The sequence below is a fragment of the Ahaetulla prasina genome, chromosome 1, assembly GCF_028640845.1.
Source record: "Ahaetulla prasina isolate Xishuangbanna chromosome 1, ASM2864084v1, whole genome shotgun sequence".
NCBI classification, from domain to species: Eukaryota; Metazoa; Chordata; class Lepidosauria; order Squamata; family Colubridae; genus Ahaetulla; species Ahaetulla prasina.
In genome coordinates this window covers 361095885-361115358 of record NC_080539.1, presented here as the reverse complement: position 1 = coordinate 361115358, position 19474 = coordinate 361095885, and the positions used below count along the sequence as shown (strand labels likewise).

Below are 19474 nucleotides of genomic sequence, written 5' to 3'. Positions count from 1 at the left end.
GGGGCTTAGCAACTGGCATATATTTACGACGGTTACAGCATATCGGGGATCATACGTGACCACCATTTGCAACTTCCCCAGGCAACTTCCAGCAAGCAAAGCCAATGCAGGAAGCCGGATTTGCTTAACAACCCTGTGATGCCCTTAACTCATGATTTGCTTAACAACCACGGCAAAAGAGATCATAAAGTCAAGCACAGCTCACTTAGCAACCGTTTTGCTTAAGAACGAAAATTCTGGTCCCGAGGCCTTTTTGGATACACCCCATCCACCCCCTCGAAGGAGCTTCAGTGAGAGGTGAGAAATATCCAAAGGGAAAGAGAAATCTGATTCTTAGGGCCACCAAATAGTTTCGAATGGAGTAATTGAAGGACAGATAAAATGAGTCCTTCCTGTTTGCAAAAACTCAACTTTTGCTGAGCCAGCTGAGGATGAGCTGGCAAAAATATGCAAAGCCCTGTTTGTCTTCTTAAGTTGGTTCCTCTCCCTCCCAGGAACTGTTAGGAACGATTCAGGAAACGAATTGAAAAATTTAAAAGCAGGCATGCACAAATCCTCGTGGCGCACAATCACCGGAAGAAATACATTGCGGAACTGTGGAAATCGGCTGACAAATCATCGGAACCTCTTTCTTTCGGACTCAAACCTTGAAGCCAAGGTCCTCAGGGGTCGGTGGGTTTATTTGAAATGCAGAGGCATCAGGCAGGATGACCGCTGAGGGGGCCTCGGTGTTTAATAAAAGGCCTGCGGTGATGGCTGCCATGACTGTTAAACATCTCTTTTAACATGAGGAATCCTGTGTGTTGGACCTTTTAGTTTAGCTTGGCGTATATGTGTGTGCGTGCGTGCGTGCTCACACAGACGTGCAGACTGGCAGATCTCCTAACAAAGCCCTAGACAGTAGTTACGAATATGTCTGGATTTCACATAATCTGTAATAATCCCAAAGCATAACTAGAAATAAAAATCTTTGTCTTTACATGCCAGTTTCCTCCTCTTCCTCCTCCTTCTCCCCGTTTAAAAAAAATTAAAATAGTCTTTTTCAAAGGTCTAAAATGTGAATCTGATTTAAACAAGGTGCTAAAAAACCTGGCAGTTGCATTCATGTTGCATCAACATACCAAATTTGATTAGAGGTGGGAGATTTTTTCAGGGGAGGGGGGACACTTAGCATATTATACAAACTGAGCCAGTGGTGGGTTTCAATTTTTTTTACTACCGGTTCTGTGGGTGTGGCTTGGTGGGTGTGGCATGGCTTGGTGGGTGTGGCTTGGGCGTGGCAGGGGAAGGATACTGTAAAATCTCCATTCCCATCCCAGTCCAGGGGAAGGTTACTGCAAAATCCCCATTTCCTCCTGATCAGCTGGGACTTGAGAGGCAGAGAATAGATGTGGGTGGGGCCAGTCAGAATTTTTAGTACTGGTTCTCCGAACTACTCAACATTTCCGCTACTGGTTCTCCAGAACTGGTCAGAACTGCTGAAACCCACCTCTGAACTGAGCCCATTTGTATACTCAGTAAATACAGGTAGTCCTCGTTTCACAACCATTCTTTTAGTGATTGTTCAACCTTACAATGGCACTGAAAAAAAGTGGCTTATGACTGTTTCTCACATTTATAACCATTACAGCATCCCCATGGTCATGTCATCAAAATTTGGATGTTTGGCAACTGGTTCACGTTTATGATGGCTGCAATGTCCTGGGGTCATGTGATCACCTTTTGTGACCTTCTGACAAGCAAAGTCAATGGGGAAGCCAGATTTAGTTAACCATGTTACTAACTTAACAACGGCAGGGATTCACCTATCCGAGTTTTCCCGAAAATAAGACTGGGTCTTATTTTCAGGGGTGTCTTTATTTTTAAGTTCGACTTAAAATCTTATGTTCGACAGGTCCACTTCTGCTTGCTCGTGGCGAGGCAGGAGGCTGCACATTGTGCCAGTGCTCCCGCCGTGAGGCAGGGGGGCAGAGCTGCCCCATGTGCCCCACACCGGCTTACCTCAGGGCCCTCACAGCTAGGTCATCCATGCCCTGATACCTGGCTCATCTCGCGGCTGTGGTACCAGCACACCACTCAGCCTCCTGCTCTGTTGCGGCTGCAAGCAAGCAGAAGTGGGCCAGCGGCCACCTGTGGGTGGTGCTGCTGCCGCGAGGCAGGTGTCAGGGCGTAGATGGACTGGCTGCAGGGGACCCTGAGGTAAGCCCATGTAGGGCAGCTCTACCCCCCCCCCCTTGTGGCCACGGCACCACAAGCAACCAGACAGAAAGGGTGGTTGGCCAGCTGCACAGGCTCTTAAGTAGGGCTTATTTTGGGGGTAGAGCTTATTTTAGGTGCACACGTAAAACCACGCTTGGGCTTATTTTTGGGAAAACGGTAATTATTGTGGCAAAGAAAAGTTGTAAAATGGGGCAAAACTCACTTAACTTGCTTAGCAATGGAAATTTGGGCTCCATTGTGGTCGTAAGTTGAGGCCTATCTTTAGGTTTGTTCAAAAAACCCAGGTAATGAGGCTGGGGGACTCCAAAGAAAATGCCCCTGATATTTAATGTCTGTAGCAGTTTTTTCTCAACCTCTACAACTTTAAGCTGTATGAACTTCAAGTCCCAGAATTCCCCGGCCAGCACAAAAATTACCAGAATCCCCTAGTCAGTATCCCAAGTATTCTGGGAGTTGAAGTCCACACATCTTAAAAAAGATATGCAGAGCTTGGGAAACATTACCTATCTGCCTCCTTAGCTTAGGATATGTTTTGTTTTGAAGCTGGGGGTTGGTGGGGTGGAACTAGATGGAAAATAAAAACTCCAGAAAAATATCTCTGGGTGAAAAACAGCCTCGGTTTTGCAACACTTGTGGGATGCCAACGAGTTAAGCAGGAGTGAGGCTGTGGTGACACAGTTCTAGACAGGTGAAATGCAAGAAGGAAGCCGAAAATAGAATATGAAATCACCACTCAGAATTGTTGCCAAATTGTTTGTAATTTTAAAGTAATGTTGTAGATCTGCTGGAATGTGGATAATTCTGAACTAAGCTCCATCATTCTGCAATCTAGGAGTCGATTCCCAAAACTACGTCAAGATTTTTTTTGCTTTGATTCTAAACCCTGAGGGTAAAAAGTTGTATGTATTTCTATGGGGGAGGGGGGCAGTTCACACATGGCCAGGAGAATGACAAGTACTATAGAGTCAATGAAATGTTCAAAGTGTTTAAAGCAGTAAATCCAAGAGACGTTGGCTTGGATTAAAGTAGCAGGAAGTTAAAAAGAGTTTCTGCTTCTCCTAAAATTCATGCCTAGTTTCTCTTCTGTGATAGGTTGTTTGCGAGCACTGAAATATCAAAGAAGAAAAAAACAAGTATATTTTTCCCTTTCGAAACTCTGAAAGTGGGTCAGATTTAGTTTATTTGCAGAACCAGTTTGATTGATGGACTGAAAACATGCTAGCACCTTTCTTTACTGTCTTCAAAAGCTGGTCATTCATATCCAATTCTTATTGCCACCTCAGAAGATCTAAGATTGGATGTATTGTGTCTGTTTAAGACAGAAGTTTAAGTTTAAGACAGGGGTCTCCAACCTTGACAACTTTAAGACTTGTGGACTTCAACTCCCAGAGTTCTGATAGTTGAAGTCCACAAGTCTTAAAGTTGCCAAGGCTGGAGACCCCTGGTTTAAGAAGTGTGGACTCCCATCCCCAGAATTCTGGGAGGTGAAATCCACACATCTTAAAGTTGCCAAATTTGAGAGACATTGACTTACATATTATACACGTGGATGATCCATCCGTACCAAAAGTACAAAATTGCCATGTTCAACATTTGAATATTGTTTCTCAGGACAGTGTAAATCCCATTTAGGCTTCTCTTTAAAAATTCCTCTGCCAGGCTGATGCTGGAGGCTAACTCCAGCTTCAAAACCAATCCAGGTTGCGTCAAAAGCCCTGTAGCCTGTTTCTTCTCCTCCCAAAAATGATTGCAAGCACAGCACGGGAGATATTTTTCCCGGGTGGTGCTCTCAACTCCTCTAGGAGCAAATGGGGTCAAGGTGACCTTAAAACAATGCAGCAGACTGGATTGGTCACATTCCATAAAGATCGGGGTTCCTCTGCTTTTTTTGTTTTTGTTTTTTGTTTCCCTCTCCTTTTAAAGTGTCTCAGGAGAGAGAAATTGGGGATTTGGGTCACAGCAGTGCTTTAAGGTGTGAAACTGAGGGCTGTGATCCAGGGCCACAGTTGTAAAGTGGTCATAAATGACTCCATCTCAGCTCCAACTTCAAAGGTGGAGATGCTAGTAAAACTGCAGGAAGTCTTGTTAGTTTTTCTTACCTTGTCTTAGTCACAGCCTGAAATAAAAGAACGGGAGCACCTGGCTTCAAATGCGGAATTTGTCAAGCTACCCACCCCCCCTATGCAGATATCACAATAATTGAGCCATTTATTAATGGATGCCTTGATGTTCTTTTTCCCCCTCAGGCACTTAAAGCAGTATAAATATCCCTGCAACAATCCTGTGAGGGAAGTTTAGTTGAGTGATAGCAACTAGGAAAAAAATTGATTGAGCTCATTTGCATGTGAAACTTAATTCACCCATCACATTAAGTCAGGCTTTGGTTATGTAGGACCTACCCCTCTCCTAGAAGAATGAAATATTTTAGGAAATATTAAAAAGGCAGAATATATTTCCCTGGATGAGAAATGGAGAAACATGTTTTAAAGACAAAGCAGCTCCCACCTTCCTTCCTGCCTCCCCTCCCCACTTTGTCAATGGGCCAGAGGCAGAAACCCAATCCCCACCCCACTTTTGTCAATGGACCATCATCTGCAACACAATAGGACCCATCTAGTAACAGAAACTCCCTACATGACACCTGGGGAGATTACATCAGTCAGCAAGGCTAGCTATGACCTCTGACAGCAACCAATCAGGATACTCTTCCCGTGCCCCAGGAAGTCCAAAGCCAGAGAGGGTATAAAACCCAGGGACTCTCAGCATCTCTGCCCTTTTTCTGCTTAGGAACTCAAACCATGCGATCCTGTCCACCATTAAACCATCTTTCCAAGCAGTCTCCATGTTTCCAGTGTCTTTTTCTCCACTTGGAACTGAACCCCGATGGACATTTCTTATAACAGTTATTATTATTGAATAATCCACAATTGCCTAGGCTGGCACAACACATTAAGCCATATAGTTCTTAATTACGGGTACTCCTCAACTTACAATCGTAATGGAGCCTGCCCGTCATGGTCGTAAGCTGTGACACTCATGTGACCGACCTTTTTTTTATGGTGGTCACTAACTCTTATTTGAAAAGAAAATGTTGGTCCAAAGAAAACCATTATGATCAGTTCCAGGAGGCTCTTCAGATTGTCCAAAATCTGTTTGTGGTGTTTTTAAAACCTTGCAATAATTCCTTAGCCTGTTTTTTTTTTTTTAGAGAATCCCTCCATCAGAAAGCAGAGGGGCAGAATTTGACGCAGTTAGAATTTCAGTTATTCAGTTATGAAATTCTGCAGCAGTGTTTCTCAACACATGTTGGCCGGGGAATTCTGGGAGTTGAAGTCCATCCATGTTAACATTGGCAAGGTTGAGATACTCTGTTCTACAGTAATTGCATCTGTTCCATTCACATTCATTCTTGCCTATAAGCTATAATTCCGAAAGAGACCTATGAATGGAAGAGGCTCATGCTTGGCTCCGCCTTTGGGATTTAGCTATTGGTTGGAGGCAGATTCAGTCACTCCCCCTTTCTGGGGAGCAGGAGGAAACAAACACAGGTATGCATTTTTCTTCTTGTGTCAGTATTAAAACCGGCTAGCATTAGGTAGCACCTTCACGCCTCTCTCTGCGGTACAGCTGGTTCAGCTGTCAGGATCCTCTTAGCCCTTCCCTGGAGCCCCTAGACTGATCTCGGCTGAAAAGCAGGGCTGAAATCACAACCTGAGTATCGGAGGTGACTGCATAATTCCCTGAATATTTGATGCTGTTCTTCTTTGCACCTGCTGAGGACTTTGCCAGATGACTGACGAGCCATCTCAACCACTCTCCTGCCTATTTCATTAAAAGACTTTTCTACCATGGTCCCACCTGGAAGAGGCTCTTTGACGTGACGGCCCCGAGACCTGTGGATTTATTCTAAGCTCCTCTCCAGCTGACACCGTGAAGCCACATGGTTGTCTTTGCCCCTCTGGAAGCTGAACCGATTCTCCTGGCACACGGCCTAGAGGGCCATGGGTTGGTGGAACCCACTAACCAGCTGGACTTTGGGATTCTCCCTGATGACCTTCCTGTGGGTCACATCAGCCAGGGAACCCAGGGACTCCGTTCGGCAGGTAGACATCACGTGTCCCTGGCCCGATGTTCACAGGCACGCACGGAGCTACCACCATCTGGAAGGTGATGTGCGCTGGCGGCGTCTCTATTCTTCCAATCATTTCTTCCTACGCATTGGTGGTGATGGCAAAGTCGAAGGGACACGTCGGAAAGAGAGCCTGAACAGTAAGTCGCAGTCATCTTTTTCCAGACTGGTACCCAACAGGTGTGTTGTCCCAAAGGTGCTTTTTTTTAGGAGGCAACTGGACTTTCTTGGTTTTTCTTTGAAGGCGTTTCGCTTCTCATCCAAGAAGCTTCTTCAGCTCTGTCAGGATAGTGGGGAAATGGAAGGATTTATATTCCTTGCAGACAGCTGGTCATTGGCATCCTTTTAGAGGGTCATTGAAGCACTTGGAGGTTTATCTGTGTCCTCAGGGTCACCTGAGGTTCCTGTAGTCTGCAATTTTTTCTCTGGAATGGAACCAGATATCCAAGTGCTTCAACAACCCTCTACAAGGATGCAAATGACCAGCTCTCTGCAAGGAATATAAATCCTTCCATTCCCCACCATCCTGTCAGAGCTGAAGAAGCTTCTTGGATGAGAAGCGAAACGTCTTCGAAGAAAAACAGGAAAGTCCAGTTGCCTCCTGGAAAAAAGCATCCATGGGACAACCATGACCTGGATGACTGAGAATCTCTACAGACTTCCAACAGGTGTGTTGGACTACAGCTTCCATCACTCCCCCCACTTCCCCCCACCAGCCAAAGATATTTGATGCTGGGAAGTGACTGGGTACTTATCAAGAATCCCTATCTTTGTTACTCAGATAGAAAATCTTCTAGTCCTCCTTGAGCATTAGACAGGTATTTGGAGTAAACTTCTTATGATGATATCATTGTTAGATTCCGTCAAAGAAATGTTTGCCAACAAGCTTGGTACAACTTTAGTAGTTCAGAAAGTTGTGAAAGAAACGAAACCTGGAAAGTCTGTCAGATTTTTAGAGACTAATTGTGAGGGATTACTCATCAGTGAATAGATCTGTCTGCATGACCTCAATTGTCCTCGTCACTGTCACAGTTTTTCATATTGTAAAATTAAAACAGAAACTACGGCTCTTATTATTCCAACGGATTTTCATGTACACTGCAGAGGGTTGGACTAGATGATCCTTACAGCGCCACAGTTCTACATCTTTTCTGATTCTATAGGCAGTCCTCCGCTTACAACCATAACTGAGCCTGAAATTATGTGCTGGTTGTTAAGTGGGTCACCCTGTGACTGTGTTCAATTTTACAACCTTTGTGGTGGTGGTGAAGGTGAAGTGAATGCCATGATCATAAAGGGAACGCTATGGTCATTAAGTGAATGCGGCAGTCATTAAGTGAATCCATTTTCCTGCAATGGGCGTTTTTGCTAGAAACCAGAAATAAATGCCAGTTTCTGGCAAAAAACCCCCACAACACACTGTGGTCACATGACCTCAGGATACTGCAAACGTATGTAAATTTCCGCCGGTTGCTGAATGCCCAAAATCTGATCGTGTGACTGTGGAGGGGTGGCCATCAGAACTTCTAATCCAATTTGTAAGTAGCCCTGGTGAGGTTTTTCGTAACTTTGAATGGTTGCTATGTGACTGGATGTAAATTGAGGCTTATCTGTGTTCATAACAGGGTCTATTTCTAGACTGAATAAATTCCTGGTTCAGTCTAGCTCTTAATCCCACTTCCAAACTCATTTTTTCCTTTAGCTGCACAGTTCAGGGTTCATCCTCTCTCTATGCACAAATGACATCCCAGCCAGTCTACATTATTCTTGGCCTCCTGTGGGCACTGACAACCTTGGACTGGGCTTCCCTCTTTGGGCAGAAGAGCATGCTTTCTCTCCTAGTGGTGCTTTTCAGTCAGCTGTCCTACCGGTTGTAAATACACAAGGAAGGTGGTATACATTCCAGCATGAAATTAGCTATTGGTGGATTGTAAACCACTTGCAGGGACGCAGTGGCTCAGGGGCTAGGATGTTGAGTTCGTCGATCGAAAGGTCGACAGCTCAGCGGTTCGAACCCCTAGTGCTGCCGTGTAATGGGGTGAGCTCCCGTTACTTGTCCCAGCTTCTGCCAACCTAGCAGTTTCGAAAGCACATAAAAATGCAAGTAGAAAAAATAGGGACCATCTTTGGTGGGAAGGTAACAGCGTTCCGTGTGCCTTTGGCATTGAGTCATGCCGGCCACATGACCACGGAGACGTCTTTGGACAGCGCTGGCTCTTCGGCTTTGAAACGGAGATGAGCACCGCCCCCCTAGAGTCGGCAATGACTAGCACGTATGTGCGAGGGGAACCTTTACCTTTACCTAAACCACTTGCAGCAAGAATTTAACCAGATATTCTTTCAACATTGCTTTGGATTTTGGGTTCTTGCAGACTGGAGTGTAACACCATCAGTCAAGCAAGATCTCCTTCCCCTCCTTTCCATACAATTACAATTGCACCAGAACACATTATCCTCCTGTTTCAGGGGTAAACTATTGGGCAAAGCAGGAAGAAGCTGGCCTAATTGCACCTACCTGGCAAATAGTCTTGTAGGAGTACCATATGGAGAGGTATCATCTCCCTGTCTTGATGGATCCACAAGGACCTATTGCTATCCAAAAAAGCACCCCCCCCAGCTCTCAACATCTCTGAGCACGTCACAATTATGTGTTCTGTGGCATCTTGAATACTCTTGTTTAATATATTTGCGCAAGCGAAGGACTATCAAAGATTGAGGTGCCTTGCTTGTGGTCACTCATACCTTGTTTTTTCCCCCCATCTGGATTATGGTCATGTACTCTACATGGGACTATCCTTGAAGACCAACCAGAAGTTACAACCGATCCAGAACACAGTGGTGTACACGCACCTCTATGTTCACCCACATTGTGGAAGTTGTACTGTTGCATTCTAGGTGCAATTCAAGGTGCTGGTCATTACCTTTAAAGCCCTACATGGCACAGGGCCAGGTTATTCGCAGGAGCGCCTTTCCCAGAGGGTACCATCCGGGGTGAAATGCTCCCGGTTAGGACCAGATCGCCTGATCTGATAGTGATGGCGGCGGGTGGTTCGGAGAACCAGTAGCAAAGGTCCCTGCCCCACCCCACATGCCCAGCTGAGCCACACAATCATCAGAGGGGTTTTTTTTTTTTTTACTTTTAAAAGCATTTTTTCTTTGGCTGAAAAAATGCTTTTAAAAGTAAAAAAAAAACTCTGATGATCATGCGGCTCAACTGGGATCGTCAGAACCCTTTAAAAGCATTTTTTCTACAACCTCTTTGGCGGAAGAGGTTGTAGAAAAAATGCTTTTAAAAGTAAAAAAAAGAGTTGGCCACACCCACCCAGTCACATTACCCTCCCCACCAAGCCACGCCCACAGAACCGGTAGTAACAAATTTTACATTTCACCCCTAGTACCTTCCCATCCCACTAGATCAGACGAAATGGGCACACTCTTAAATTCCTTCCCTGAAACATCGCCATCTAGTGGGACCTAGGGAGCATGTCTTTTCCGTGGCTGGACCTACCTTATGGAATAAACTTCTCCCAGTGGTTCAGAAGGTCCCAATCTTCTAAACTTTCTGGGGAGACCATAAAAACCTGACTTTTTACTCAGATTTTGGAAACAACGGTAGAGCCTGCACAGGGTTGTTGAGGCATCCTAGGAGCTGGATCAAGGTGCTGGGTTTTTAGCGGTTTTTTAAAAAAATGGTTTTTATAATTTTATTGCTATAAACTGCCCAGAGTTGTTTAAAGCTGGGCAGCTAAACAAATCTTTTAAATTAAAAATGGATAAGTGTGAGATGGCAATGAAATTTTAAAAACAATGTGAGCGCCTGCATTTTAACTCTGATTCTCAAGTTTTAAGTGGAATGAAGTTCTTTACAGACATTAATTCCCAAGGCAGGCAAGAAATCTTGGTCTCTGTTCAGATCCAAATGGATTGAATTCATTTTTTGGTGTCAGTCTTAATTTAACTGAAACTTCTTTTCAAAACTGTTTCCTCAGATTAAGATCATTCTTCTGAAGTTTTCCTTGCTGTGTAACCTAAAATTCTGCTTAAAATCAGCAGCAGAGATCTTTAAGATATAGAATAGATAGTCCTTCACTGGTTTCTTAATAGTTTTTTTTTCCCAGTGATATCGTGTTTCCCCAAAAATAAGAACCCGTCTTATATTTTTTTGAACTCCGAAATAAGCGCTTGGCCTTATTTTCAGGGAGGTCTTATTATTTTGGGGTACATGGAGCAAGACGGGGCTCCTCTTGCTGTCTTACCTGATTTCCAGCTCTGTATCCCTAACCCTAACCAGAGGAAATGGTGGGGACCAGCTGCGCATGCGTTTAAATACTTTCAGGGAGGGCTTATTTTCGGGGAGGGGTTATTTTTGGAAGGACTTATTTTAGTGCATGCACTCAAAAGCCCGATTGGGCTTATTATCAGGGGATATCTTATTTTAGGGGAAACAGGGTAGTAGTATTATATAGAAAAAGAATCTAATTCTAATTGAAATTTATTTTTTGTACTTGCTTTACTCACTTCTCTGGAGGAAGGCTCCATGGAAAAAAAGATCCTCTCAGACCAAAAAACCACAACTTATGAATCGCTTGTTAGCAAAATGTATTTTCTCCTACAGGATTTCCTTATTAGTGAAACCTGCCAGTAATTTATTTCTTCCAGTTCAATTTGAGGATCAGCCATCATTGATTTGGAAATGAGGATACACATTTAATTCAACTGAGCTACGTTTAGGAATTTATTTCTTAAATTTCTATGCCTCCCATCTCACTCTGCAAAGCAACTTCTTTTTAGGAAGAGTCCTCCCGAGGTTTTAGGAAACCAATTTTAAATTAAATTTAAATTAAGAATATTTTAAGACAGGGGTCTCCCACCTTGGCAACTTTAAGACGTGTGGACTTTCAACTCCCAGAATTCCTGAGCCAGCTTTGCTGGCTGAGGAATTCTGGGAGTTGGAGTCCACAAGTCTTAAAGTTGCCAAGGTGGGAGACCCCTGTTTTAAGAAACACATTCCTCCTGAGGTTTCTGAGGAGAAATATCAAAGATGAGAATTGAATATTGTTTTTTTAAAGTGATGAAGCTAATAAAAGTCAAATTAAAACCTTGGGCCTGAAGAGTGAATAGGAGACAAGGAGGGAAGCAGGTTGTATCCCAGGTTGTATACATGTGTCCACAGGTAATCCTTGGCCTACAACAGTATATTTAGTGACTGAAGTTACAACAACACTAAAAAAGTGACTTATGACCTTTACAGCATCCCCAAAATTCATATGCTTGGCAACTGACTCATATTTATGACGGTTGCAGTGTCCTGGAGTATGTGATAGATAACCTTTTGCAACCTTCTGACAAGCAAGATCAATGGGGAAGCCAGATTCGCTTTATAACGGCAATGTTACTAATAACAACTGCCATGAGTCACTTCACAACTGTGGCAAGAAAGATGGTCAAATGGGGCAAAATTCACTTAACAAATGTTTCACTTAGCAACAGAAATTTTGGGCTCAATTGTCTTCATAAGTTGAGGACTACCTGACCTGTAATCATGCTCAAGCTTTATCTGAGTCATTGGGCAAAATGTCTACTTGATGACAGGATTTAATACAGGCCCTTCCAGAAGTGTTTCGGGCATTCCTGGAAGGCCCTGAATATTTGAAATTCACTTCGACAAAGCCTCTGACTTTTGAAGCCATTCCAGTTATTCAAGACAAGAGGTTTGAAGGGGACACAAATACCAAAATTGCTGGTTCTACGGAAGGAGAAGGAAATCATGTTTAAACTAAATCTATGGTTGACAGGCAAAGAAGACCAGGCAAAAGTGGCACAGAAGTGGATTTTGCACTTGAGATGGGAAAAAAAGGAAACTGATTTGGGATTTGGCCAGGGGTGAGCCGCTGGGTGAGATCATCAGTGGCTTTGGGGTGAGATACCAACTGTACGCTGATGACACCCAGCTGTACTTTTCCACCCCGGGCCACCCCAGTGAAGCTGTCGAAGTGCTGTCCCGGTGTCTGGAAGCCGTACGGGTCTGGATGGGGAGGAACAGGCTCAAACTTAATCCCTCCAAGACGGAGTGGCTGTGGATGCCGGCACCTCGGTACAGTCAGCTGCAGATGCGGCTGTCTGTCGGGGGTGAATCATTGGCCCCGATGGAGAAGGTACGCAACTTGGGCGTGCTCCTGGATGGTCGGTTGTCCTTTGAAGACCATTTGGCGACCGTCTCCAGGAGAGCATTTTATCAGGTTCGCCTGATTCGCCAGTTGCGTCCCTTCCTGGACCGGGATGCCTTATGCACAGTCACTCATGCTCTCGTTACCTCTCGCCTGGACTAATGCAATGCTCTCTACATGGGGCTCCCCTTGAAGAGCACCCGGAGACTTCAGCTAGTTCAGAACGCGGCTGCGCGGGTTATTGAGGGAGCGTCTCGGAGCTCCCACATAACACCTATCCTGCGCAGACTGCACTGGCTACCTGTTGTTTTCCGGGTGCACTTCAAGGTATTGGTTACCACCTTTAAAGCGCTCCATGGCTTAGGACCGGGCTATCTACGGGACCATCTACTGTCGGCTTCTATCTCCCATCGTCCGGTACGCTCCCACAGAGAGGGACTCCTCAGGGTGCCGTCAGCCAAACAGTGTCGACTGGCGGCCCCCAGGGGGAGGGCCTTCTCTGTGGGAGCTCCGACCCTGTGGAACGAACTTCCCCTCGGACTTCGACAATTACCTGACCTTAGGACCTTTCGCCGCGAACTTAAAACTTATTTATTTCGTATGGCTGGACTAGCCTAATTTTTATTTTTATTGGATGGGTTTTTAAAATTTTGTGATTTTATGGGGGAGTACGTTTTTTAACATTTTGGGCATTTAAATTAGTTTTTTAAGGGATGTTTTAATTATTGTGTGTATTTATATTTTATCTGCCTGTTCACCGCCCTGAGTCCTTCAGGAGAAGGGCGGTATACAAATTAAAATATTATTATTATTATTAGGGGTGAAATGCTTCCAGTTTGGACCATATCACCCAATCCGGTAGCAATGGCAGCGGGTGGTTCAGAGAACCGGTAGCAAAAATCCCTGTTCCCCCCCCATGCCCAGCTGAGCTGCACAATCAGATTTTTTTTTTTACTTTTAAAAGCATTTTTTCTTCAGCCAAAAAAAAAATGCTTCTAAAAGAAAAAAAAAGCCTCTGATGATCATATGGCTCAGCTGAGATCGACAGAGGTTTTTAAAAGCATTTTTTCTACAACCTCTTCGACCGAAGAGGTTGTAAAAAAATGCTTTTAAAAGGCTCCTCTGACGATCCCAGCTGAGTTGCCTGATCGTCAGAGGCTTTTCTTTTAAAAGCATTTTTTTTGCCTTTAAAAGAAAAAAAAGCCTCTGACAATCAGGAAAGTCAGCTGAGATCGACAGAGGTTTTTAAAAGCATTTTTTTACAACCTCTTCGGCTGAAAAAATGCTTTTAAAAGTAAAAAAGAAATAGGTTGGCCACGTCCACCCAGTTGCATTACCACCACCAAGCCACGTCCGCAGAACCGGTAGTAACAAATTTTACATTTCACCACTGGATTTGGCTGATAAGTTTGTGGTTATAGAAATGGCTAGTATGTATTAGCATGCAAAGGTAAAAAGTTGAGACTGCAATTATCTTATTTCACCATGCTAAAGAGTTGGTAATTAGTGCTTTTCCTTCTTTTTCACTCTTGTAATAATTTTTAAAAAGTATGGAGCTTTTGGTCCATGACTTGAGTTTTCACAATATACAAAACTGTAAATCTAGGCTAAGAAAACATAATTTAGTTTCATCCTAATTTTAGTTTATTCTATTTAACCAGGTTTGTGAAATTCATTCATTTCTGGGCTTGTAGAATGCATGGAATAGATTGTGTGGATGTAGCTATGTTTTAAACTTGGCTTAGTTAAGGGTGTTGTATGCAGAAAGCTGTTTATGTCAGGGGTCTCCAACCTTGGCAACTTTAAGACTTGTGGACTTCAACTCCCAGAGTTCCTCAGCCAGCAAAACTAGCTGAGGAACTCTGGGAGTTGAAGTCCACAAGTCTTAAAGTTGCCAAGGTTGGAGACCCCTGATTTATGTGAAACGTAACATATCACTCTATGCCCAGATATTTTGCCACAGCGTGGTGGCCTGGTTTACTCCATCTGAAGGTTCCCACAATACATTCCAAAGCTCTTCTGTTGGTAGATAGAAATCCAGCATTTCAACATCTGTTATGTACCCGAGAAGCAAGATTGGCAAGCTTCACCAGAACATCTAATAAATAACAATAATGAGAGTTAGGAAGACCTCTGAAAAAATTCCAAGATCAGGCCTTATCTGACAGCATCAGTTTTTAAAGCAGGAGTGTCCAACCTTGGCAACTTTAAAGATCTCTGGACTTCAACTTCAATCCATGCTGGCTGGGGACTTCTAGGATTTGAGGTTCACAGATCTTAAAATTGCCACCCCAATTTTAAAGCCTCTTATATCTCTTCTTAGGTAACGAGCTGTTTGGCCACTCTCTTTTGATCCAGCTTGCCTCTTTCCATCTTTCTCTTGTTTTGGCAATGATTAGATTTGCAATTGTATTATTCTTCACCGACTGTGTGAAAACCAACCTTCAGTATTCAAGGTTCAAGTATTCAACCCACAGCACACACAATTACAGTTAGGATAAGAACTTTTTCATTTTAGACTTGGGGATCGCTCACAGCTTGCTTGTTTCTTTATCCTGAAATCTTTGGAGAGCCCCAAAGGGCAATTCCGAACCATGCAGGAAAAACGTCTCCAAATGTCTGCACTCTTTGCTCACATTTGAGCTTAAAACTTAACAAAATGCAAACTTTATACCTTGAACATGTCTTTTTTTTTTGTTGCGTTGTGCTTCCCACTTTATATTTTCATGCCCCTTTAGCTTATTAACATGGAACCGAATGAAGAATTATGGAAAAACCCAAAGGTGGCACTCTGTGTTGAGCTCTTGAATTGACCCACTGAAAAGAAGACCTCCATCTAAGATAATGGTTCACAACTTTTCTTTGCCACATATCCCTAGGAACTGTTCGATCGTTTGCATTCCCAACAAAAATAATTGTGATTTGTCATTAAGGGACAGAATTACAGAATAGAATAACAGAATAACAGAGTTGGAAAGGGACTTTGGAGGGCTTCTAATTCAATATCCTGTTCAAGCAGGAGGCCCTATGTACCATTTCAGATAGATGGTTGGAGCACCCACAACTTCTGGAGGCAAGTTCTACCCAAGTTCCACTGATTAATTGTTCTGTTAGGAAATTTCTCTTTAGTTCTAGGTTCTAGATCTCTCCTTAATAAGACACTCTTTGTCACACCCCCTGAAATTCCATTCCATACCATGATCAATTCATATTGGGAATCTCTGATCAAAGACATGACATCACCATGTGGCCCTTGGCACAAATTCACATGATCGGAAAGCCCCCGATACTATCTGTGTCACTGATGCTGGTGACAACTGGGAGGCCTACTCCCTAATGTCTATGGAGATTCTCAGTCATCCAGTTCATGGTTGGTCCCAAAGATGCTTTTCCAAGAAGCAACTGGACTTTCTGGTTTTTCTTTGGAGTCGTTTCTCTCAGAGGTGGGATTAACTTACTTTCCCTACCGGTTCGCAAATGTGAGCGTGTGCATGCACAGTGCTCATGCATTACATCTGGGCAGGTGGGCGGAGCCTTCCACAGTCACTACTACTGGTTCGCCCGAACCGGACAGAGCTGGCTAAATCCCACCCCTGGTTTCTCTTCTCATCCAAGAAGCTCTGAAAAGCTTTTTGGATGAAAAGCAAAATTTCTTCCAAGAAAAACAAGGAAGTCCAGTTGCTTCTTGAAAAAGCACCTTTGGGATCTTCTGCCTAAAGGAAAAGTTTCTATCAGAAACTCCCTGGCTAAATGAGCCTCGTCACCGATATGTTCCAATAACTCAGGGGCTGCCACAAAGAAGAGGGAGTCAAGCTATTCTCCAAAGCAACTGAGGGTAGAACAAGAAGCAATGGGTGGAAATTAATCAAGGAGAGAAGCAATCTAGAACTAAGAAGAAATTTCCTGACAGACAATTAACCAGGGGAACAATTTGCCTCCAGAAGTTGTAAATGTTCCAACAATGGAAGTTTTTAAGAAGAGATTGGATAACTATTTGTCTGAAGTGATGTAGGGTTTCCTACCTAAGCAGGGGGTTGGACTAGAAGACCTCCAAGGTCTCTTTCAACTCTGTCTATTCTATTCTATTCTATTCTATTCTATTCTATTCTATTCTATTCTATTCTATTCTATTCTATTCTATTCTATTCTATTCTATTCTATTTGTTGATCCCTAGTCACTTATATTCTCCAGGTGTAAAATTGCTAGATTAAAATTAAAATGGAAATAAAAATGGAACAAAAGCTTGCCAGATGCCAGATGCATTACGCGCTGGCCATGCCCGCCCCTGGTTAGTGAAGGGGAAAAAAGTCATGATACGTCATGTGATGCCGCGAGTTTGACACCCTTGCACTAGGATGTGCACAAGCAAACATGCACACACATAGAGATTTGCTCATTAGGAGCAGCTGCTGGTTGTTTTAGCCACAGGTTTTGCTGCCAATAGCTTTGGGAAGTCCTTGATTTGTGTTAATGGGCCATGCCCTCTTTGCTATTTTCCCCCTAGGCATTGTGGAGATCCGTTCTGTACAGGTGGGAACCGTGGCCATTCGATCCATCCACAGTGGCTTCTACTTGGCAATGAACCGAAAAGGGAAAGTCTATGGAACGGTAAATGGAATTGCATGCCTTTTGGGGAAAAGGGGAATTATGGGTAGTCCTTGACTTAGAACTACCTTTGGGACCAGAATTTCCATTGCTAAGCAAGGTGGTTTTTAAGTGAGTCATGCCTGATTTTACCAACTTTTTGCCACGACTGTTAACTGAATCACTGCATTTGTTAAGTGAATCATACCATTGTTAAGTGAATCCAGTTTGCCCCATTGAAAAACTTTGCTTGTTTGAAGCCAGGTGGAAAAGTCACAAATAGCGATCCTCTCAGCCCAAGAGCCAGGGATGCCCAATAGTGAAAGTTCTGAACTAGGAATGGGAAGCCTTGACTTGAGTCTCTTCTTAAGCAAAAAAAAAAAAGAGCAATTGGCTGAACTTGGGTGCAATGTGTGAACCTCAGTTCCCAAAATCCCCAGCCAGCATGCTAGGGTAATGGAAGTCCTAGAGATTTAGATATATGAGATTGATTGATCAATTGCTAAAGGATAGAGGGATGGATAGATGATTGATAGACAGATGAGATAGATGATAGATGATTGATACATAGATAGATAGATAGATAGATAGATAGATAGATAGATAGATAGATAGATAGATAGATAGATAGATAGATAGATAGATAGAATGAGCAGTGGTGGTGTAGTAGTTAGAATACAGCATAGCAGGCTACATCTGCTGACTGCCAGCTGCTAGCAGTTCGGCAGTTCAAATCTCACTGACTCAAGGTTGACTCAGCTTTTCATCCTTCCGAGGTTGGTAAAATGAAGACCCAGATTGTTGTGGGCAATAGGCTGACTCTGTGAACTGCTTAGAGAGGGCTGTAAAGCACTATGGAGCGGTAGATAAGTCTAAGTGCGATAGATAGATAGATAGATAGATAGATAGATAGATAGATAGATAGATAGATAGATAGATAGACAGACAGAATGAATATAGATGGATGGATGGATGGATGGATGGACGGACTGACATACACAGACAAGTGAGACTAAGGAAAGGCTCAGGGTAAGGAAATCACTTTCTTTCAGTTAGCCCTACTTCACAAAGTAACTGTAGGAAAGATAAAATGGAGGCAATCCCTACAGAAGCTGCCTTGAGCCCAAAGGCAAGAGAAATCTAGTGAGTCAGATTTTCAGTTCTACCTTTCCTTCACAAGCCCATTCAATGAAATTTCTCCTATTCTGTCTCTGTTTCTCTCGCCTCCACCGGTCTGTCATAGAAAGCATACAGCTCCAACTGCAAGTTCAAGGAACGTATTGAAGAGAATGGCTACAATACCTACGCCTCTTTCCATTGGCACCATGAAGGGCGACCCATGTTCCTCTCCCTCAACAGCAAAGGACTGCCACGACGAGGGACGAAGACCCGCTGGCAACATCTCTCCACCCATTTCCTGCCAATGCTCGTCTCATGAAGGAGGAACACTCTGGACTACTTGATCAATCATGCACTATTTTTTTTTCTTTTTACAACCCTATAATCCCTTAATTCGGGGTAGAGTCGGGGAGGCTGGATGGAGCTGAGCGTTTACTGGCCAGATGCTCTTCCTGACGCCTATGTGGAGTCAGCAGCAGAAATTTTCTCTTTGCACCCTGAGAGAGAAAAACATCTGTCACTACCTAGGATTGAACTCTCAACCTTCTGAGTGGGAGGCAAGCGTCTTCACCACTAGGCCATCACACCACTCAACCATGCACTACTATATGATGTATTTAAGAATGGGGGGTGGGGAGGCTGGGGGGGTATATTTATTTTTTGTAAGAAAAAGAAGAAAATGAAGGAAAAGCAGCTTGGAATTCAGCAGAATAAAGACCATTAGGAAAGATGAAAGCGCTTAAACCGCATTTGCTTTCTCTTCACCATGTATTTTACCTTTCTGCTTTCTTGAATCTGGGAACAAAATTCCCACTTGAGGGCCTACCGAAGCTGGCTGCCCACGCCCCACATCCCAGGATGGAGGGCCAGTCTGCCGTCTGCTAGGTGTAGAGAATCCAAAGGCTCAAATCTCCCTGCCTGCTTTGATTAGCAAGGCAAAAGTTGGCCATTTTGGCAGCCGGGAATTATGAGTCTAGGGAGGGTGATGCAGAATGAGTGGAGTTGCATCACATCTGTGGGCAGGAGTTGGGTTCTCTGGTTTTGCATGAACTGGGTAAAGCAGATGGAAGGAAGGGTCTATCTGTCTATATCTGTCAGTGGTTCTCAACCTTTATAGTGCTGCGACCCCTTTAATACAATTCCCCATGATGTGGCGACCCCTTTAATACATTTCCCCATGATGTGGCGACCCCAATCGTAAAATTATTTTTGTTTTGAATTTATCGCGCCTGAAGCCGTATTGGCTAGCGATCT

General features: G+C 43.7%; 1 protein-coding gene across 1 annotated transcript; it reads left to right on the top strand.

The window, feature by feature from the left end:
- The first annotated feature begins 5831 nt into the window (after positions 1-5831).
- On the top strand, positions 5832-19019 carry FGF22 (fibroblast growth factor 22). Its single transcript, XM_058163335.1, has 3 exons — positions 5832-6489; positions 17022-17125; positions 18345-19019. Exons 1-3 carry the CDS (start codon positions 6222-6224, stop codon positions 18537-18539), a joined length of 567 nt encoding a protein of 188 aa, XP_058019318.1. The 5' UTR covers positions 5832-6221; the 3' UTR covers positions 18540-19019.
- The last annotated feature ends 455 nt before the right edge of the window (positions 19020-19474 follow it).